Source organism: Salvia miltiorrhiza, unplaced genomic scaffold, assembly GCF_028751815.1.
Source record: "Salvia miltiorrhiza cultivar Shanhuang (shh) unplaced genomic scaffold, IMPLAD_Smil_shh fragScaff_scaffold_2_2:::fragment_3, whole genome shotgun sequence".
Taxonomy (NCBI): Eukaryota; Viridiplantae; Streptophyta; class Magnoliopsida; order Lamiales; family Lamiaceae; genus Salvia; species Salvia miltiorrhiza.
This window is the reverse complement of record NW_026651451.1, coordinates 183,987-207,034: the sequence shown is the minus strand read 5'-3', so window position 1 is coordinate 207,034 and position 23,048 is coordinate 183,987. Positions and strand designations below refer to the sequence as shown.

Genomic DNA, 23,048 nt, shown 5'->3' with positions numbered 1-23,048 from the left:
ATACACCTTTATCACGCATTCCTTAATCTTCGTGTCGAAAAATTTAGAGCCATTTGAAGCGGGACGGAGAGATTATATACAAAATTGAACGATAATTTGAATAGGAAAGAAAAAAATTGACAAAATTATTTGGAGATGATAATATAAGTGATTAAGTGAATGTCCAGTCGCTATCTTCCAGTCTGTAAAAAGAGAAATTAAAGTTATCAATAATTGAGGTAGATTGGAAACAATATGTGGCCAGACTTTGAGAATTCAGAATCATTAAGTCTCATCTTCATTCATACTGCTTCTGTCTGCAACTCCAAATCAACCATGGCGGCTTATGCAACTCTAGTTTCTGCTATGCATATCATTGATAACCTTCAGCTTCATCCTTGCCCTCCTATTCCTCTCCATATTAAACAAGTTGAGTCTCTCACTCAAAAAATCAGTTTCTTGCTAGAATTGCTCCAATCCTATAATCCTCATCGTGTCTACTCCAATGAAGCGGATCCCTTAGAGATTCGCATTGCAGATGCAGCTTATGCAGCCGAATACGCCATTGAATCTCATATTTTCGATGAGGAATGCTCCATTGTATCTCATATTTTTGATGAGGTAAAAAATGATGGAGAAAATATGAGCTTTGATGGCTTGTATAAAGCTCTCGAGAAGGTGATACAAGACATGGCTTCTGTCGAAGAGGAGGCCAAGCAAATTCAAGGGAGAGTTGGAGTCCAACATCAGCTGCTCAGAAACTCAACTCCTCCTCATTCCTTGAGATCTTCTTCGATTTTGCAGAAGAGATCTTCTTCGCTTACGCCTCAGAGTAGCATGGTGGGTGCTGATGATGTCAAGCTTCAAATGATGGATAAGCTCACTTCACATTGCCGTGATCTACTAATCATTCCCGTTGTAGGGATGGGCGGCTCGGGTAAGACCACTCTTGCTAGAACTGTTTATGAAGAACGTCTTATTAAGGAACATTTTGATATTTGTGCTTGGGCTACCATCTCTCAAGAATATAGCATTAGAGAAATTTTTGGAGTAGTTCTTCGTCAATTACATTATGAAATTGATGATAATTTGAGTGAGGATGAAGTAGGAGAAATATTGTATCAACACTTGTTTGGTAGAAGATACTTAATTGTAATGGATGATATGTGGAGCATTGATGCATGGTATAGGGTCAAGAATTATTTTTCGGGTAATAAAAATGGTAGCAGAATAGTGGTAACAACAAGACTCTCAGATTTGGCTTCTACATTGTCCAAGTCTGATAGCCTTGAGATGAAACTTTTGGATGAGGCTAATAGTTGGAAGCTTCTCTCCAAAATTGTGTTTGGAGAAGAAGGTTGTTGCCCTCTTGAATTGGAGGAAGTCGGAAAAGAGATTGGAAAAGGTTGCAGAGGACTTCCACTGTCAATAGTCGTGGTGGGAGGACTTTTGGCCAAGTCCAAACATACAAGAGAATTTTGGGAATACATAGAGAAAACTTGACTGCAAGTGTTAATTTAGAGGATGATGAGCGTTGCTTGAAAATATTATATGAGCTACATGCAATTGCCAGAATATTTGAAACCATGTTTTCTGTATATGGGAGTTTTCCCAGAAGATGTGGAGATTGACATTTCAAGGCTTGTTATATATTGGGTTATTGAAGGATTTTTAAAACCAGAAAGTGGGAAAAATTTGGAAGAGATAGCAAAAGAGTATTTGGAAGACCTTATTGGTAGAAATCTTGTTTTAAGGAATAATGCAAACAAGAAGTACTGTAAAATTCATGACTTGTTGAGAGATTTGTGTTGGAGAGAAGCTCAAAAAGAAAGATTTTATTATACCGCATCTGATAATGAAGCCATAAGCGCCTTGCCGTCTATGTCTCGAGCTCGTTCTTTGACGTGGCGTGTTCGACTAGAACTGTCAGCACTCAGTATGAGTCTGTTGGGGATACTGAAAATAGTTAGATTCCAACCGTTTGAAGATTTCACTAAAAACATGGATCAATTAGTGAACTCACGGTTCCTTGAAATCTTTGCTAAATGGGAGAATTTCCCTTATTCTATTTGGCGATTTTGGAATCTACAAACACTAATTGTTCATAACTACGGTGTGGTTACTGCGCCAACTGATTTTTGGTACATGCCTCACATCAGGCATGTTGAGTTCACAAAGCTTCGTCTCCCAAATCCTCCTAACGACCGAGATGACATTGTTTTAGGAAATCTGCAAAGGTTGGGGAACGTGTTAGATTTCAAGTGCAGCAAAGAAGTGGTCAAAAAAATTCCCAATATAAAAAAATTGGTTTTTTCTAACCGGGGAGAGCGTGACGATGACATGTATTGTCTCAGCAATCTTGATGCTCTAACTAAACTTAAGTCCTTGAATTGCTCTTTCTTAGCAACGGGTGCAATCAACTTTCCCCAATCGCTCAAGAGTTTGGTTCTTCGTAGTGAAGGATCGAGTTATTGCTGGCAAGACATATTGGATAAGGTAGGTGTGTTGCCCCATCTTCGGAAGCTCACACTCAACAATGGGAGATTCAACCAAGGGAAGTGGGAAACAACTGAAGGCCAATTCAGCAGTCTCATATTCTTGACTGTTAAGTGCTGTGATGGTATAGAAATATGGAATACTCAAAGCTCCCACTTTCCATGCCTTGAGTCCCTTCATCTTGTTGCAGTATGTAAGTTGGTGGAGATCCCTTTAGATTTCGCAGAAATATCCACACTTAGAGAAATTGATGTGAACCGTTGTAACTAAGCGGTTGTGGAATCTGCTAATAGAATATCAGAGGAACACGAGGTCTATTATGGGGAAGGAGCCCTTCAAGTTCGTATTGAGCTTGCTAGTCCTCACTCCGAGCTTGCTAGTCCTAACTTCGAACTTGCTAGTCCTCACTCCGAGCTTGCTAGTCCTAACTCCGAGCTTGCTAGTTCTAACTCCGAGGAGGAAGACGACTAAGGTAAGTAGGAATTGTAGATTTGGTTTAAATTGATTCCTTTCCTACTTTTTCTTTTGATTTCTTATTAATTCTATTCACAGTGGTTTTTCATTTTCATTGGCAGCATAACTGAAAAACAAGTGGGAGATAAAGAGAGACACCCATTGTTGTACTGAAAGACTATCCAAGAACTATATATTTCTGCAAAAAATTATATATTTCACAAAATCTTGGGTACACCTGGGTGTACCGTACAACCGGGTTGACCCGTATTCAGAATAAGATTATTTATATGGGTTGGATCATGATATGAGTTCAAATCAGGGTGCGAGCCAAAGTTTAAGTGAAGGTATAACCCGGTTGTGCGGCTATAACTTGAATTGTGGCAATATTTTTGAACTTGGTTTGACTAATGTACAACATCTCTTACTGTTTAATTTGACTGTTTTTCTAGATAGAGTTTATTGAATTATTAGATGAAGCTACATCTATTTTAGCTTCAGATTCAAATTGGAAATGTTGCTTGGATTATTATGCGTTTCTGATTTTGTTCCTCGTTGCTGTTCTAGACTAGAACGCAAGGTTTTCAGTCTCTAGGGGTTTACCCCTCGTTGAAGAAGCTACTGAAGCATGAAGGTGTAGCAGGATTTTACAAGTAAGCTTCAAACCATTCATTTCGAGTCATTATCTATTTATCATCACCCAGATTGCCCGGTTGGCTTATTCTTCTTCGTTATTTTTCTATTTTTTCTGTGATCCAGAGGGAATGGAGCAAGTGTACTTCGGATTGTACCCTATGCAGCATTACATTTCATGGCCTACGAGCAATACCGTTCACGAATCAGGTATGCATTTGAATTTCTCGATTAAGAAGTTATACGAGATTCAAGAAAAACCCATTTGAATCCTACCAAAAAATGATTGTCCAAATCTAATAAGCAGTGACACACATAAATACACAGAATTCTCTTGCCTAGTTATACTATATGTGGTTGAATTTTCATTTGCTATTCCGATTTTTCAGGTTGTAGATATTGGAAATATGGTTTTATGCCATATCTGAAAATTATTATTTAATTAAATATTTATTATTTAATTAAAATAATTATTGGATGTTAATCTACATCCCGAGTAGATCAACGTGATATACTTGAAGTTTCAAAACCGATTTCCGGTGAGTGAGATATTGCATGTCAAAGTTTGGATGTTGAAGAGGGAAAATAACATTTACTATGCTATGTTATTTATCCCACATTGGAAAACATAGAGATGTTTTTCATGTATAAGAATAGCAAAGCACATGGAGTTGATAAATTGACTTGTGGGCTTGCTAGTGGGCTTGATCTAAGTACTAGCCTCGCGCACACACACGCGCGACGACGACGACACCGGACGGGCTCGGACTTGGATCTTGGCAATTGGTGCTTTGGGGTGGTGTTTGGGACCCAAACTATTCTTTTGGACCAACTCCATTGGGCTTTTATTTTAGCCCAACAGAATTAATTCTAGGCCCAACACTTCAGCCCATCACCTACCTCACCTTCCAGAAGCTCTGCAGCAGCAGCAGAAACACTTCAGTTTCAAATTTTGCGTGCCACACTTGACAGCTTCAACCTTCAACGATTGAGGCCACCTACCGCCGCCGCCGGACCGGACTCCGCCGGAGTTGACTGCCGTCCGTTCACACCTTCCGTTCACACTTGGTTTAACACCTATAAATATGGGTGTGTTGTGAGCTTCAGAATACACTCACAACTCACAACATATTCTGCATTCTGCATTCCACCTCATCCTATACAACCTCTAGCTCAGTTTTCGATCCTTATTCAGTTCGCCGGAGCTCGCCGGATTGTGGTGCTACATCCGACGAGACGAAGTCGTTTTACCTTTGGGGAAGATACGCCTAAACAAAATAGCACTACCGGGGCGATAATCTTCTTGCGGGAAGAGATTCATCTCGACTCGACTTATTTTATACGTATAATTTATTTATACAGTATATTTCAGTTGTATAAAATTATTTGAGTTGTAATTTCTCAAATTATTTTCTTTTGTAATATTTTCAATTATTTTGAGTTGTAATATCTCAAAATATTTATTTTGTAATATCTCGATCGTGTACCCGGTAGTAACAATCGCAAGAAGATTATTTCTCTGCCGTTGATCGTTCGAGAAATGGCTCACACCGACATCAATATGGACGGCTCCACCACCTCTGCAACCATCGGTTCAACTACGTCATCAATGTTTTCCTCGTTTGCATCAATGAGGGCTTCTTCTTCAACCATGGCCCCATTGCAAACATCTAGAACTAATGGTCTTGCCGAGAAACCATCAACGTTCTCGGGCAAGAATTTCAAATATTGGCAAGAAAAGATGCTATTCTACCTCACAACCGTGGGGTTTGCCGGATTCTTGATGGAGGATAAACCTCCAACCCCGAGTGAAGGGGAGACGAGCCAAGAAATTCGTGCCGGATATTTGAACTGGTGCCACGGCAACTACTTGTGCCGTAACACCGTTCTCATGTCTCTGGACGAACGGCTCTACCGTGTTTTCAAGGTTCATGAAACCGCGAAACAATTGTGGGAGGCCCTTGATCTAAAGTATCAAGTGGACAAGGCGAATACTACCAAGTATGTCGTCGCCAAATGGTTGGAATATAAAATGGTCGACTCCCGGCCATTGATGGACCAAGTGGAAGAGTTCCAAAATCTTTCACATGAGGTTCAAGCCGAAGGGATGCCCTTGGCGGATGCATTGCTCGTTGCAATCATCATAGAGAAATTACCTCCTAGTTGGAGAAAATTTCAAAACCTTTTGAAGCATGAGCGCTCGGAGATGTCCGTGCCGATATTGATATCCAAGCTTCAAATGGAGGATCACGTGAGAAGCCGTGATCAAAAGGGAAAAGCTCCGATGGAGGCAAAGGCCAATCTCACCGAGAAAGGCGGTCCCTCCAACAAACGTGGTCGCCCTAACCCTAATAATAAGGGTAAAGGGAAGCAAGGCGGTAGTCAACCATCAAAGTTTGATGGTGTATGTTTTAATTGTGACAAACAAGGTCACATGGCTAAGGATTGCCGCAAGCCAAAGCGGAAGAAGGCAAAGAGCAACGTGAACAACGTCGAGAAGGACTTCGACGATTGGAACCAAGATGACTTTGCTGCCATGATCTCTGAGGTGAATCTTGTGGACAACCCTAACGCTTGGTTCGTCGACACCGGCGCTACCGTCCATATATGCATAAATCGTGAGTTGTTCCACAACTACAAGGAAGTGGAAAACAAAACGATAATGGAGGCTAGCGAGCGGACATCCCAAGTCCTTGGCATGGGAGATGTGATTCTTCAACTCACGTCGGGCGTGGAGATCACATTGAAAGATGTATTACACGTTCCAACTATCCGAAAGAATTTAATTTCGGGCTTTAGGCTTACGAAAAAGGATTTTGAATTGTTTTTCAAATCTGACTATGTTGTAATACGCAAGTGGGGAAAATTCCTAGGGAAAGGCTATGCCTCCGAAGGACTTTTCAAACTTGGAGTAAGAGCTTGTAAGCCTGCCAAGGCTAAAATCAATAAAGATGCATCAACTTCTTCTGCTTACTTGATTGAGTGTTCTGATTTATGGCATTGTAGACTTGGACATGTTAATCTAAATGCTATAAAGAGATTAGTAAAAATGAATTTACTAAAAGTTGATGAATACAACTCACAAGAAAAATGTGAAGTTTGTGTTGAAGCCAAAATGGCTAAGTTACCGTTTACATCGGTAGAAAGGAGCACTCAACCATTGGAACTTATTCACACCGATGTTTGTGATTTAAAGTTCGTGCAAACTAGAGGTGGCAAGAAGTACTTTATCACCTTTATAGACGATTGCACAAAGTATTGTTACCTTTACTTATTGAAAAGTAAAGATGAGGCTATTGAAACTTTTAGAAACTTCAAAAATGAAGCCGAGAATCAACTTGGATGTCGAATTAAGATGGTTCGAAGTGATAGAGGTGGAGAATATGTAGCTCTGTTTGCTGAATTATGCAACGAAAGTGGTATAATACATCAAATTACGGCACCTTATTCACCACAATCTAACGGCGTTGCTGAATGCAAGAACCGAACTCTTAAGGAGATGATGAACGCCTTGTTGATTAGTTTAGGATTACCCCAAAACATGTGGGGAGAAGCTGTATTAACAGCCAATTATATCTTGAACAAAATTCCTCTCAAAGGGAAAGATGTAACTCCCTATGAGCTATGGAAAGGAAGAAAACCATCGTATAAATACCTCAAAGTGTGGGGGTGTTTAGCCAAGGTAGAAGTGCCTTTACCAAAGCAAGTTACAATAGGACCTAAAACGGTGGATTGTATCTTCATTGGTTATGCACTTAATAGCAGTGCCTATCGTTTTATAGTGCACAGATCGGAGATACATGATATACATGTTGGGACAACGAAAGAATCAAGGAATGCTATATTCTTTGAAAATATCTATCCTAACAAGGATAAAGTTACATCGAACTCTAATGATGGAGTTGATGGTGATGCTACAGGTTCTAAACCTATGGAAGTAGTTAGTAATTCTACTCAAGTAGATGATGCCACGGGTTCTAATCCTGTACCACCTAATAGGAAAAGACCAAGGTCTAAACCTATGGATGTAGAACCGAGACGTGGGGAACGAGTTAGAAAAGCTAATGTCTATGGACCAGATTATGTTGTCTTGATGCTAGATGGCGAACCGGTGACGATTAAAGAAGCTATGTCTGGCTCAGATGCAGCTCTTTGGAAAGAAGCCATCGATATTGAGATTGAGTCCATTACACAGAATCATACTTGGGTGCTGGTAGATCTACCACCTGGTGCTAAAGCTTTAGCCATGTGACCTTGTTTGTCACAATTAAAACATACACCATCAAACTTTGATGGTTGACTACCGCCTTGCTTCCCTTTACCCTTATTATTAGGGTTAGGGCGACCACGTTTGTTGGAGGGACCGCCTTTCTCGGTGAGATTGGCCTTTGCCTCCATCGGAGCATTTCCCTTTTGATCACGACTTCTCACGTGATCCTCCATTTGAAGCTTGGATATCAATATCGGCACGGACATCTCCGAGCGCTCATGCTTCAAAAGGTTTTGAAATTTTCTCCAACTAGGAGGTAATTTCTCTATGATGATTGCAACGAGCAATGCATCCGCCAAGGGCATCCCTTCGGCTTGAACCTCATGTGAAAGATTTTGGAACTCTTCCACTTGGTCCATCAATGGCCGGGAGTCGACCATTTTATATTCCAACCATTTGGCGACGACATACTTGGTAGTATTCGCCTTGTCCACTTGATACTTTAGATCAAGGGCCTCCCACAATTGTTTCGCGGTTTCATGAACCTTGAAAATACGGTAGAGCCGTTCGTCCAGAGACATGAGAACGGTGTTACGGCACAAGTAGTCGCCGTGGCACCAGTTCAAATATCCGGCACGAATTTCTTGGCTCGTCTCCCCTTCACTCGGGGTTGGAGGTTTATCCTCCATCAAGAATCCGGCAAACCCCACGGTTGTGAGGTAGAATAGCATCTTTTCTTGCCAATATTTGAAATTCTTGCCCGAGAACGTTGATGGTTTCTCGGCAAGACCATTAGTTCTAGATGTTTGCAATGGGGCCATGGTTGAAGATGAAGCCCCCATTGATGCAAACGAGGAAAACATTGATGACGTAGTTGAACCGATGGTTGCAGAGGTGGTGGAGCCGTCCATATTGATGTCGGTGTGAGCCATTTCTCGAACGTGTATCAACGGCAGAGAAATAATCTTCTTGCGATTGTTACTACCGGGTACACGATCGAGATATTACAAAATAAATATTTTGAGATATTACAACTCAAAATAATTGAAAATATTACAAAAGAAAATAATTTGAGAAATTACAACTCAAATAATTTTATACAACTGAAATATACTGTATAAATAAATTATACGTATAAAATAAGTCGAGTCGAGATGAATCTCTTCCCGCAAGAAGATTATCGCCCCGGTAGTGCTCTTTTGTTTAGGCGTATCTTCCCCAAAGGTAAAACGACTTCGTCTCGTCGGATGTAGCACCACAATCCGGCGAGCTCCGGCGAACTGAATAAGGATCGAAAACTGAGCTAGAGGTTGTATAGGATGAGGTGGAATGCAGAATGCAGAATATGTTGTGAGTTGTGAGTGTATTCTGAAGCTCACAACACACCCATATTTATAGGTGTTAAACCAAGTGTGAACGGCCGGTGTGAACGGACGGCAGTCAACTCCGGCGGAGTTCGGTCCGGCGGCGGCGGTAGGTGGCCTCAATCGTTGAAGGTTGAAGCTGTCAAGTGTGGCACGCAGAAGTTGAAACTGGAGTGTTTCTGCTGCTGTTGCAGAGCTTCTGGAAGGTGAGGTAGGTGATGGGCTGAAGTGTTGGGCCTAGAATTAATTCTGTTGGGCCAAAATAATTAAATCCTGTTGGGCTAAAATAAAAGCCCAATGGTGTTGGTCCAAAAGAATAGTTTGGGCCCCAAACACCACCCCAAAGCACCAATTGCCAAGATCTGAGTCCGAGTCCGAGTCCGAGTCCGAGTCCGAGCCCAGCCCGTCCGACTCCGGCGTCGTCGCGCGCGCGTGTGTGTGTGTGCGCGAGGCTAGTACTTAGATCAAGCCCACTAGCAAGCCCACAAGTCAATTTATCAACTCCATGTGCTTTGCTATTCTTATACATGAAAAACATCTCTATGTTTTCCAATGTGGGATAAATAACATAGCATAATAAATGTTATTTTCCCTCTTCAACATCCAAACTTTGACATACAATATCTCACTCACCGGAAATCGGTTTTGAGACTTCAAGTATATCACGTTGATCTACTCGAGATGTAGATTATCTCAAAATATTTATTTTGTAATATCTCGATCGTGTACCCGGTAGTAACAATCGCAAGAAGATTATTTCTCTGCCGTTGATACACGTTCGAGAAATGGCTCACACCGACATCAATATGGACGGCTCCACCACCTCTGCAACCATCGGTTCAACTACGTCATCAATGTTTTCCTCGTTTGCATCAATGGGGGCTTCATCTTCAACCATGGCCCCATTGCAAACATCTAGAACTAATGGTCTTGCCGAGAAACCATCAACGTTCTCGGGCAAGAATTTCAAATATTGGCAAGAAAAGATGCTATTCTACCTCACAACCGTGGGGTTTGCCGGATTCTTGATGGAGGATAAACCTCCAACCCCGAGTGAAGGGGAGACGAGCCAAGAAATTCGTGCCGGATATTTGAACTGGTGCCACGGCGACTACTTGTGCCGTAACACCGTTCTCATGTCTCTGGACGAACGGCTCTACCGTGTTTTCAAGGTTCATGAAACCGCGAAACAATTGTGGGAGGCCCTTGATCTAAAGTATCAAGTGGACAAGGCGAATACTACCAAGTATGTCGTCGCCAAATGGTTGGAATATAAAATGATCGACTCCCGGCCATTGATGGACCAAGTGGAAGAGTTCCAAAATCTTTTACATGAGGTTCAAGCCGAAGGGATGCCCTTGGCGGATGCATTGCTCGTTGCAATCATCATAGAGAAATTACCTCCTAGTTGGAGAAAATTTCAAAACCTTTTGAAGCATGAGCGCTCGGAGATGTCCGTGCCGATATTGATATCCAAGTTTCAAATGGAGGATCACGTGAGAAGCCGTGATCAAAAGGGAAAAGCTCCGATGGAGGCAAAGGCCAATCTCACCGAGAAAGGCGGTCCCTCCAACAAACGTGGTCGCCCTAACCCTAATAATAAGGGTAAAGGGAAGCAAGGCGGGACTACCCATCAAAGTTTGATGGTGTATGTTTTAATTGTGACAAACAAGGTCACATGGCTAAGGATTGCCGCAAGCCAAAGCGGAAGAAGGCAAAGAGCAACGTGAACAACGTCGAGAAGGACTTCGACGATTGGAACCAAGATGACTTTGCTGCCATGATCTCCGAGGTGAATCATGTGGACAACCCTAACGCTTGGTTCGTCGACACCGGCGCTACCGTCCATATATGCATAAATCGTGAGTTGTTCCACAACTACAAGGAAGTGGAAAACAAAACGATAATGGAGGCTAGCGAGCGGACATCCCAAGTCCTTGGCATGGGAGATGTGATTCTTCAACTCACGTCGGGCGTGGAGATCACATTGAAAGACGTATTACACGTTCCAACTGTCCGAAAGAATTTAATTTCGGGCTTTAGGCTTACGAAAAAGGATTTTGAATTGTTTTTCAAATCTGACTATGTTGTAATACGCAAGTGGGGAAAGTTCCTAGGGAAAGGCTATGCCTCCGAAGGACTTTTCAAACTTGGAGTAAGAGCTTGTAAGCCTGCCAGGGCAAAAATCAATAAAGATGCATCAACTTCTTCTACTTACTTGATTGAGTGTTCTGATTTATGGCATTGTAGACTTGGACATGTTAATCTAAATGCTATAAAGAGATTAGTAAAAATGAATTTACTAAAAGTTGATGAATACAACTCACAAGAAAAATGTGAAGTTTGTGTTGAAGCCAAAATGGCTAAGTTACCGTTTAAATCGGTAGAAAGGAGCACTCAACCATTGGAACTTATTCACACCGATGTTTGTGATTTAAAGTTTGTGCAAACTAGAGGTGGCAAGAAGTACTTTATCACCTTTATAGACGATTGCACAAAGTATTGTTACCTTTACTTATTGAAAAGTAAAGATGAGGCTATTGAAGCTTTTAGAAACTTCAAAAATGAAGCCGAGAATCAACTTGGATGTCGAATTAAGATGGTTCGAAGTGATAGAGATGGAGAATATGTAGCTCCGTTTGCTAAATTATGCAACGAAAGTGGTATAATACATCAAATTACGGCACCTTATTCACCACAATCTAACGGCGTTGCTGAACGCAAGAACCGAACTCTTAAGGAGATGACGAACGCCTTGTTGATTAGTTCAGGATTACCCCAAAACATGTGGGGAGAAGCTGTATTAACGACCAATTATATGTTGAACAAAATTCCTCTCAAAGGGAAAGATGTAACTCCCTATGAGCTATGGAAAGGAAGAAAACCTTCGTATAAATACCTCAAAGTGTGGGGGTGTTTAGCCAAGGTAGAAGTGCCTTTACCAAAGCAAGTTACAATAGGACCTAAAACGGTGGATTGTATCTTCATTGGTTATGCACTTAATAGCAGTGCCTATCGTTTTATAGTGCATAGATCGGAGATACCTGATATACATGTTGGGACAACGATAGAATCAAGGAATGATATATTCTTTGAAAATATCTATCATAACAAGGATAAAGTTACATCGAACTCTAATGATGGAGTTGATGGTGATGCTACAGGTTCTAAACCTATGGAAGTAGCTAGTAATTCTACTCAAGTAGATGATGCCACGGGTTCTAATCCTGTACCACCTAATAGGAAAAGACCAAGGTCTAAACCTATGGATGTAGAACCGAGACGTGGGGAACGAGTTAGAAAAGCTAATGTCTATGGACCGGATTATGTTGTCTTGATGCTAGATGGCGAACCGGTGACGATTAAAGAAGCTATGTCTGGCTCAGATGCAGCTCTCTGGAAAGAAGCCATCGATATTGGGATTGAGTCCATTATGCAGAATCATACTTGGGTGCTAGTAGATCTACCACCTGGTGCTAAAGCTTTAGGATGCAAATGGATCCTAAAGAAGAAGTACAAATCTGATGGTACTATAGATAAGTACAAAGCCCGACTTGTCGTTCAAGGTTTCAGGCAGAAAGAAGGGTACGATTTCTTCGATACCTATTCACCTGTGACTAGACTAACATCTATTCGGATGCTTCTCGCTATTGCTGCCTTGCACAATCTCGAGATTCACCAAATGGATGTGAAAACTGCATTCTTGTATGGCGAGTTGGAAGATGAAATATATATGAAGCAACCTGAAGGGTTTGTAGTACCTGGGCAAGAACACAAAGTATGCAAACTTCAAAGGTCTTTATATGGGTTGAAGCAAGCACCGCTTCAATGGCATTTAAAATTTGACAGTGTAATGTTGTCAAATGGATTCAGAATCAATGAGTGCGATAAATGTATCTACATTAAGAATTCTAATAACGGATATGTTATTGTTTGTCTTTATGTAGATGACATGCTCATCATAGGAAGTAATTCCCGAGTGATTCAAGAAACCAAAGGCATGCTAAGTAAAAATTTTAGCATGAAAGATATGGGCTTAGCTGATGTTATCATTGGAAATAAAATTCTAAGAATACCTGATGGTATTGCTATAACACAATCTCACTACGTTGAGAAAGTGTTAAAGAAATTCAACGCTTTTGACAAGCCAATAGCTAAGACACCATGGAAACCTAGTGTGCATTTGAGTGTACACAAGGGAGAACCTGTTGACGCGATAGAATATGCGAAGATTATTGGGAGCTTGATGTATCTAACAAATTGCACTCGTCCCGATATAGCATGCTCGGTCAACAAGTTGAGCAGCTTTACAGCTAACCCTAGTAATGAACATTGGAAAGCTCTTGAAAGGGTTTTGAGATATTTGAAATATACTCAAAACTATGCGATTCATTATACTAGGGAGCCCTCTGTACTTGAAGGGTACTGTGATGCAAATTGGATATCTGATGCAAAAGACTCGTTTTCAACGAGCGGTTATGTATTCACTGTGGGGGGTGGTGCTGTGTCTTGGAAATCCAAGAAGCAAACATGTATTGCTAGATCGACCATGGAATCAGAATTCATAGCTTTGGATAAAGCTGGTGAAGAGGCCGAGTGGCTTAAAAATTTTCTCGAGGATATTCCATGTTGGTCGAAACCTGTGTCGTCCGTAATAATTCATTGTGATAGTCAAGCTGCTATCGGACGAGCACAAAACCATTTGTATAACGGTAAGTCGAGACATATTCGTCGACGTCATAATACCGTGAGACATCTGATCACTAGTGGAGTTATCAAAATTGATTATATAAGATCAATTGATAACATAGCGGATCCTTTAACAAAAAGTATCCATCGAGATCAGATGTATAAACTGTTAGGGGGAATGGGTTTGAAGTCCACAAATTAAGGATAATCATAGTGGAAACCCAACCATGATGACTGGAGGATCCCAAGAACTTGGTTCAATGGGACGACTAAGCTATGAAAATCCGTGTGTTGAACACTCGAATTGCCTATTCCTTGTAGAACAGTGAGTGTTCAGAAACCTGCACGTGGTGAGGTTAAGTCTTTGACTTTTAATGACTCTAGAACTCCTCGAAGAGGACAAGTATAGCAGGATACTTGAGTTAAGAGTCACCTATGTAAGTGTGAAGTGGGGCCGTTTCGATTGAAACACTTATGAATCCAAAGAGGTGTTCCAAGGCCTGTAATGGACACAAACGTGAGAACGAATAAGGATTGAAGCAATATTGTGTCAATATTGTTGACTCAGTATACACCGAGGAGGACTAGTTCAAGGAACACAATCCACTAGGCCGCCGATATACTCGATAACATTGACTATGGCAGGTTCAAAGCCACAAGCTACCTTTCCAAATGCAATGTTGTTTCTTAAGAGGACTGAGCTAAATGTCTGCATACATTCGCATACTGATTTCTCACTCATGTGGGGGATTGTTGAAAATATGGTTTTATGCCATATCTGAAAATTATTATTTAATTAAATATTTATTATTTAATTAAAATAATTATTGGATGTTAATCTACATCTCGAGTAGATCAACGTGATATACTTGAAGTCTCAAAACCGATTTCCGGTGAGTGAGATATTGTATGTCAAAGTTTGGATGTTGAAGAGGGAAAATAACATTTAGTATGCTATGTTATTTATCCCACATTGGAAAACATAGAGATGTTTTTCATGTATAAGAATAACAAAGCACATGGAGTTGATAAATTGACTTGTGGGCTTGCTAGTGGGCTTGATCTAAGTACTAGCCTCGCGCGCACACACACACACGCGCTCGGACTCGGACTTGGATCTTGGCAATTGGCAATTGGTGCTTTGGGGTGGTGTTTGGGGCCCAAACTATTCTTTTGGACCAACTCCATTGGGCTTTTATTTTAGCCCAACAGGATTTAATTATTTTGGCCCAACAGAATTAATTCTAGGCCCAACACTTCAGCCCATTACCTACCTCACCTTCCAGAAGCTCTGCAGCAGCAGCAGAAACACTTTAGTTTCAACTTTTGCGTGCCACACTTGACAGCTTCAACCTTCAACGATTGAGGCCACCTACCGCCGCCGCCGGATCGGACTCCGCCGGAGTTGACTGCCGTCCGTTCACACCGGCCGTTCACACCTTCCGTTCACACTTGGTTTAACACCTATAAATATGGGTGTGTTGTGCGCTTCAGAATACACTCACAACTCACAACATATTCTGCATTCTGCATTCCACCTCATCCTATACAACCTCTAGCTCAGTTTTCGATCCTTATTCAGTTCGCCGGAGCTCGCCGGATTGTGGTGCTACATCCGACGAGACGAAGTCGTTTTACCTTTGGGGAAGAAACGCCTAAACCAAATAGCACTACCGGGGCGATAATCTTCTTGCGGGAAGAGATTCATCTCGACTCGACTTATTTTATACGTATAATTTATTTATACAGTATATTTCAGTTGTATAAAATTATTTGAGTTGTAATTTCTCATATTATTTTCTTTTGTAATATTTTCAATTATTTTGAGTTGTAATATCTCAAAATATTTATTTTGTAATATCTCGATCATGTACCCGGTAGTAACAGTAGACACTTTAATGCCAATCCTTCTTACAATGGAATTGGAGATGTATTCAAGAGAGTCTACAAAGAAGGGGGAGTCCGCGGTCTCTACCGTGGCATAGGTGCACTTGAAATTCGATTAATCTATTTGATCTTGAGTTAGTCTTCTGTGCGGCGGTCGCATAGGATGCGACGGGTCGGATCCAACCCGACCCGCATCAAAGATTTATATTTTAAATTTCGTAAATAAGTTCAAAACTGTCCTGTGGTGTAGTGGTTGATGACTTCAAATGCGCACCTCTATTCAATAGGTCAAGGGTTCGAAACCACTTTTTACCATTTTCTTACTTTTTCGATTTTTTTGCTTATTTTTGGGTTTCTCTTTTTTTTCCTCAGTTTTTTGCTTTTGTTGTTTCTTTTTCGATATAACTTTTTTCCAGTTTTTTTTTCCAACTTTTCTGTCTTTTTTAATTTTCGCTTTTTGTTAGCTTACTTATTTTCTTCTATTTTTTTCAATCTTTTTCATATTACCTTTACTCATATCAATGGTTATTTTTTTTACAACCATAATTATTTAACCAAATAATTATAATTATAAGTTTTCGTGAGTAAAATTAACAATTTTCGTGAAAAAAGTAATAATTTTGAAATATTACATTTATTCTTATGAATAATAGTAACTTTTTTTATTAAGATTATGGTTACTTTTAATAAGTATAAAATGTACTTTTCTTAGCACAAATGTATACTTATGTTAATATAAGTATTTATCTTCATTCAATACAAAGTATTATATAAACTAAATCCTAAACCATAAAAACTAAACCCTAAACCTTGAAAACTAAACCCTAAATCCTGAATATTGAACCCTAATAGGAATATTTACTTTTCATAAGCATAAGATATACATTTGTTCGCACAAATGTATACTTATGATAATATAATTATTTACTTTTGTTCAATATAAGTATTACATTTTCTAGATGTAATTTTTACTTTTATTGAAAATAAGTATTACTTTTTCTATTATTAATTAAATATTTACTTTCAATCAGTATAAGATGTACATTTGTTAGCACAAATGTATATTCATATTAATATAAGGATTTAATTTCATTTGATATAAAGTATTATGTTTTCTAAACCCTAAACACTAAATTCTAAACCCTAAACCTTGAAAACTAAACCCTAAACACTTGATTGATTAAATATAATTAAATATTATTAATTAAATATTTTCTAGATATAAATATTTACTTTCAATCAGTATAAAATGTACACTTGTTAGCACAAATGTATATTCATATTAATATAAGGATTTAATTTCATTTGATATAAAGTATTATATTTTCTAAACCCTAAACACTTGATTGATTGAGTTTAGAGTATCAGATAAATGACTATTTTCATACATTATAACTAAAAGTAACAGTTTTTATGAATAAAAATAAACATTATTGTGAAAAAATGTAATGTTTCAAAAATATTACTCCACATTTCTTCATAATAATAATTAATTTTCTTTTTATCAATCAATATTTTTTTCTTACTAAAATAATTACTTGACCAAATAATTAAAAGAACAAGTTCCAATAAATAAAAGTAACAATTATAATAAACAAATATAATAATTTTGAAACATTTGTTTACGATAATTTCTATTTTTACTCACGAGAACCTATACTTTTAGTTATTTGTTCAAGTAATTATTGTCGTCAGAAAAAGTAATTAATGATATGAAGAAATATAATATTTTAAAAGTATTACATTTTTCACGAGAATATATAAAAAAGCAAAAGAAAAACAGTAAATACAAAAACAAACGAAAAATAAAGAAAATACTGAAAAGAAAAAAAAACCAAAATATATAAAAAAATATGTAAAAGAAAAACAGTAAAAAGAAATGCCAAAAAGAAAAAATAAAAAAAAAATGCAAAGAAAAAAAAAATAATAAAGAAAACATGAAAAAAAAAACGTAAAAACAAAACAAAAAAACTAAACAAAACCGCAAAAAGAAACAAAATAGAAAAAGAAAACAAAAAAATGTGAAGAAAAAGGAAAAAGAACATGGCAATTGCATGTAATGGGTTTCGTACCCTCGCCACCAAGGAGAAATGGCGTGCTATGGCCATTGCACCAAAGGCTCAATCTGTATTTATTTGTTTAAACATTTTATATAATATGTTGACGCGGGTCGGGTCAAAACAGATTTGACCCGTCGCATGCAAGATTTTGCGTTTGATCTTATATTATTTCAGCGTCGTTTTGAAATATTTAGAGGCATCAATGCATGCATTTGTACTTTCTTTGCTAATAATAATAACCTGAAGTTGCAAAATTTTACTATCAAAATTGATATCGAAGATGTTTCTTTGCGCAGGTCCGACACTTATAGGTATTCTTCCGTATGCTGGCCTGAAGTTTTACGTCTACGAGGAACTCAAGAGGCACGTCCCCGAAGAACACCAGAAGTCGATTGTAATGCGGCTATCCTGTGGAGCCATAGCCGGTGTACTTGGACAGACTTTGACGTACCCGTTAGATGTTGTGAGGAGGCAGATGCAGGTATTGCACCGTCTCGAGTCACGGTTGGAGACAGTTGTTCGCTGGCCTAAGCATCAATTACATCAAGGTAACTTACCATCTCGAGTCAATTCACTCGTCTCTTCTTTTATCGAATCACAACGCGTTAGTGAAATGAGGTAGACTTCCCGATAGGCACAAATATTGAAATCTGCACATTTTGATCGAACATGAGCCGTAAGTATTATAGCTTTCTAGTATATTTCACCTTTCTACGATGAATGATCGTGGTCCGACCCTAACTTCTTTGGGCATGAAGAGACGAGCTAATTTTATTTCTGCCATCGAAGAATTGTCAAGAATCCGTGATGCTTATACTGTTTGATCCTTTCCTTCAGGTTGTACCTTCTGTTGCGATTGGATTCACGGTTTATGACGCGATAAGGTTCAGTTGCGAATTCCTCCTCGTCAAAAATCGAACGCAACGGCATCCGCATAATGTATAGAGCGAGCAGAGCTCGACTTGATAGTAAACGAGTTATAGCTAAAATTCTTTTGATGAATAGTGCGATGAATGACTGTTGTGTGTAGGTTGTTAATTTAGGAATTCATTGAACGTTGAATTCATCATAAACGATCACTAATTAAGTTTTTGGTTTCAAAGATATCAATCTGGAATTTGTTTTTATTTTTGTGTCTTGTTTTTATCTCATTTTCATATATATGCGTTGATAAACAGATGAAATGGAAGATGGATTCAAGTTCTGATCTTGAAAAGATATATATTTATAATTTAATTTTGATATAGTTCATTCAATATATATGTATATAGTTTATTAGACCCGGTTTAAAGATCTAAGCAACAAGGTTAAAAAAATACCTTAATCAAGAATGAATCCAATACGTTGAGCAAAACAATCTAGAAAACATTCAAAAGGGAAACATTATTCTGATTTTGGGTACAACTAGGTGTATCGTACAATCGGGTTACACCTGCACTCAGACCCTGATCCACATCCTGATTTGAATCTGCATTTTGACCCGAATCGTGTAAATGACATTATTCTGAATGCGAATCAATTCGATTGTACGATACATCCGCCTGTACCTAAGTTTTTGTGTTAGTTTTATTTAGTAATCTTAAAAAGGTCGATTATGTTTTATACAAATTATTCATTATATTCATTAATTGTGAAGATGAGAGGAATTATTTGTTTGCGTTCACTACTATGGACTCCTCCTATCTCCCATAAAGCTTAAAGCTGTGCTACTTTATGTAAATCAATGAGAGTAGCTACTCCGAGTAGTTTGCGAGTAGCTATGTTTGTTTACAGTCCTACAAATGATATAACATTAGAAGTCGACCTCATTATTTTCGGAGGTGTAAAAAGGAGAGGCTGACAAATATAGAGTCCTCCCCACAGACTTATTGTTCGAAAACTCCTCCGTTTGACGGACGATCATCTCTACGACGGAGCGAGGCTCGTCTGCTGGCGGTGGTACCACATTATCCACTTCTCATGCCTTCATCAACGCACAGATGCACGAGATCCTCTTATCACCCATAGATATTAAAGCTCTGCCACTTTATGTAATAGCCAACGCAGACGGCGAAATCCACACATCTAAGTTAACTCACCTCTCCAAATCTCACGATACGATCTTTAATTTGATATATGTAAATATTTGATTTGAAATGTAAAAACTATATTTATTTAAAGACTAAAAATTAAAAAAAATCTCTCTTCTGTCTCATTTTTTTCGAGCTTGCAATTTGTAAATGTAGGACAAATTTTTTTGAACTTTCAATTACAGGACAAATTATTTTTTCAGACTTATTTTGTCCTACTCATGTTGAATTTTCAAAAATTTGCCCTATAATTACAAACCCGAAAAAATTTGTCCTATAAAAAAAACTTTGGCTCCATGTTCTACTGTGACTGATCAATATTGCTATTGCCTGCAGCTTTTTTTCAGTACAACTTCTCAACAAAAAAACATACATACTGCTTAGCTGAATAATAAGATTAATGCGAATCTTAGCCAAAAGTATTTACTTCTCATGTTTGTTGGATTGAGGCAAAGGAATTTGAAAAGCTTTGTGATTGAATTCTCTAGTAAATGATATGTTTAAATAAATAAATATGAATATTAAATATAGGTAAATGTAAAAACTAAAATAGAATTAATTCATTTAAATTTCAGAATTAATCAATATATAATACGATTAGCGATTCCTGGCCTCTCCTTAATTCACTCTCCTATGTGGCATATCTAAGAATTCACCATTCAAAATCCCTGCAATTCTAGAGCTTCTAGCTTTAAAATTTAAATCCCACGTGGCAATACACATCCACGTCATTTATTTTATTTCATTTACAGCAAACCCTAAGTCCCCAATCTTTGGACCTCTTTCACACTTTCACACACACAGCCGCCCAAGCCGTCCTCTGCCTCTGCGTGAATCCAGTCGCCCACCTCCCCGCCAAACACCGCTAGACGCCGTTCTGCCGCCACGATTCGGACGCCGTCTCCGCCTTATGCACGGATCCAGCCGCGCCGTCCTCCGCCCTGCCCGCCCAAAGCTCTACCTCTCCGCCAACCACCGCCAGCCGCTGTCCTGTCGCCGTGATTCAGATGTGGTCCACCGTCCCACGATTCAGACGTCATCTTGGCTTTCTATGCGAATCCAGCTGCGCCGTCCTCCGCCCAGCCCAACCCAAAGCTCAGCTGTCCGGCGCCGTCCTCCTTCCCCACCGCAATCCATCGAGCCTGGAGTGCCTCTCCTCTCTCTTTCCCTTGCCGCGATTCGCCGCACCCCATCGTTTCTCTAACCTTCCTCTCCCCACCGCTCCCCACCGCGTTCAGTCATGGTAAGAATTATATTAGGAAAAAAATTGAATGCGCTTGACTATTGTAAATATAGAATGATTGTTTTCATAGAATGAAAAGATTTACTGGAAAGTTTTGATCTTTTGCTTTTATTTTATTCTTTCGGATTAGTGTTCATATGGTGGTTGGAGGTAAAGTCTACCCTGCACTCAACTCATTACACTCCCATACTAAGATCTTGACAAGTGTCCACTATCTTTTTCCCCAATTTCATTTAATTTTGGTTTGACCTATTCAAAAATTTTATTTACACTTTGAACCCCTTACTTCGCAAAAAGGGCACAGAAAATCCAATTGTAACTCTGAAAATTTTGTAAAATCTTTTGCATCCCCGCGCTTGCCTAAAATGGTATCAGAGCGGGTTTTAATTGAGGAATTATATTATATTTATTTTATTTTATGATTTTACCTTTGGGATTAACCTATATGGAGGGAGACTTCATAAAAGTATATGGATCTGGACGAATGTCCGAGATGTCTTGTTTACAGGATTTCTCTCCAATCCATGGAGAGAGAAAACGGACGCCTACTAGGTGCATTACGAGTGTATTGTCGAGCCTTAGCGGTTCACATTAACGAAGACGAGGAAACTGTTCGTGAGTTAATCACGTACATCCAGGGATACCTTGATGCCCTATTGGAGAATGCCGAGGCCATATCGGCAAACCGACGAGCGAGAGACAACCTCCATCAACAATATCATACTTGATGGAACCAAAAAACAAGGCAGGAGTAGCTTATCCAAGCTACCACAAGATCGAGCCAGACTCTTCCGAGAATGTCAACCTACGGGAGATTCAAAAGACGGTGGAGTATTACGGCAACAAGCTGTATGAGCTACCGATGGAGATGAGCAAAATATCACTCAAACAAGAGGAAATACTAACCCTCTTGCGTGATATCCAGAAAAGAATGGAGGAGATCGAAAGGCGAAAACCATGTTCCGGAAAAATTCGGAATCAATGGTCTAAAGACCCAACGAATCTATCTCTATTTGATGCAACACCCAAGGAGTTGCAGCCGAAGGACATAATCCGAATCATGAAAGGCAAATATCATGAATAGCCTTGACAGAATCGGATTAGAAGATCTACAAGAGTTAGCAGAATCTTTTGCTAACCTCAATATGGTGGATCTAAAGATGAACCAAGGAGATGAGGTCCCCAAAACCGAGTCTCAAGAAGGAGAACCGTCGAAGAAGGGGTCAGCTCAAGACGATGCAGGCCAGTTCCAACGAACCAGACGACGGAGGCCCCAGATGCAGGATACTCCTGTAGGAAAGGTCACACTGGAACCAGTTCATCCATATGGATTGATTCTCAACCTCGACGAAGCCAGTTTCAAAGAATGGGAGGGTCTCATCGACGAATGGGCTTCATCATTAAAAGTTGTGATTGCCACAATTGATTACGACAAAAAAGAATTTGCCAGAGTCTTCGAAGCTAGCTTGGCAGGCATGGCAAAACAATACTGGGAAAAATTGGAAGTCATGACAAAGGAGGAGTTGTTTAGTAATCCGTCAATGTATGAAATCATTAAGGATACTACTAAGCAGATTAAAATCCATTTCTTGGGAATGAGTTTTTTCGAAGGATCCGCAGAGGAGAAGCGCAAGAAATATCAACAGGCACTTTACAATCTAAGATTGATGGTGCTAGAGCCAAAAGCTCTCGATGAATTTCTGCGCTTATACACCCTATATGTCCATATGGGGGATGTTGAAGATCAGAAGGCCATGGACCTTTTCTTCCCAAAGTTTCCAAGTCCATGGAGGGAAATGCTCATCAATGAGTATGTTTCACCAGGAGGATATCCACTTGATAGCGCTTCAAGGAGGATGTCTTATGTCCACAAGAAGCTGTCCGAATGGTGCCAGAAGGCGGCGGACCAGAGAAATCTCAAGAGATTGAGGAGACTCAACAAGAAATCCCCATTGATGTGCGACA

General features: G+C 39.4%; 1 protein-coding gene and 1 long non-coding RNA gene across 2 annotated transcripts; both read left to right on the top strand.

Annotated features, from left to right (window-relative positions):
- The first annotated feature begins 236 nt into the window (after positions 1 to 236).
- Positions 237 to 18,978, top strand: LOC131002895 (uncharacterized). Its single transcript, XM_057929389.1, has 3 exons — positions 237 to 916; positions 18,068 to 18,319; positions 18,950 to 18,978. The coding sequence occupies exons 1-3, from the start codon at positions 316 to 318 to the stop codon at positions 18,976 to 18,978; spliced, it is 882 nt and encodes a 293-aa protein (XP_057785372.1). The 5' UTR covers positions 237 to 315.
- LOC131002889 (uncharacterized) lies at positions 18,259 to 18,898 on the top strand. The gene is made up of 2 exons (XR_009094441.1): positions 18,259 to 18,319; positions 18,609 to 18,898. It is a non-coding gene; the product is annotated as an uncharacterized LOC131002889 (long non-coding RNA).
- Positions 18,979 to 23,048: the final 4,070 nt, after the last annotated feature.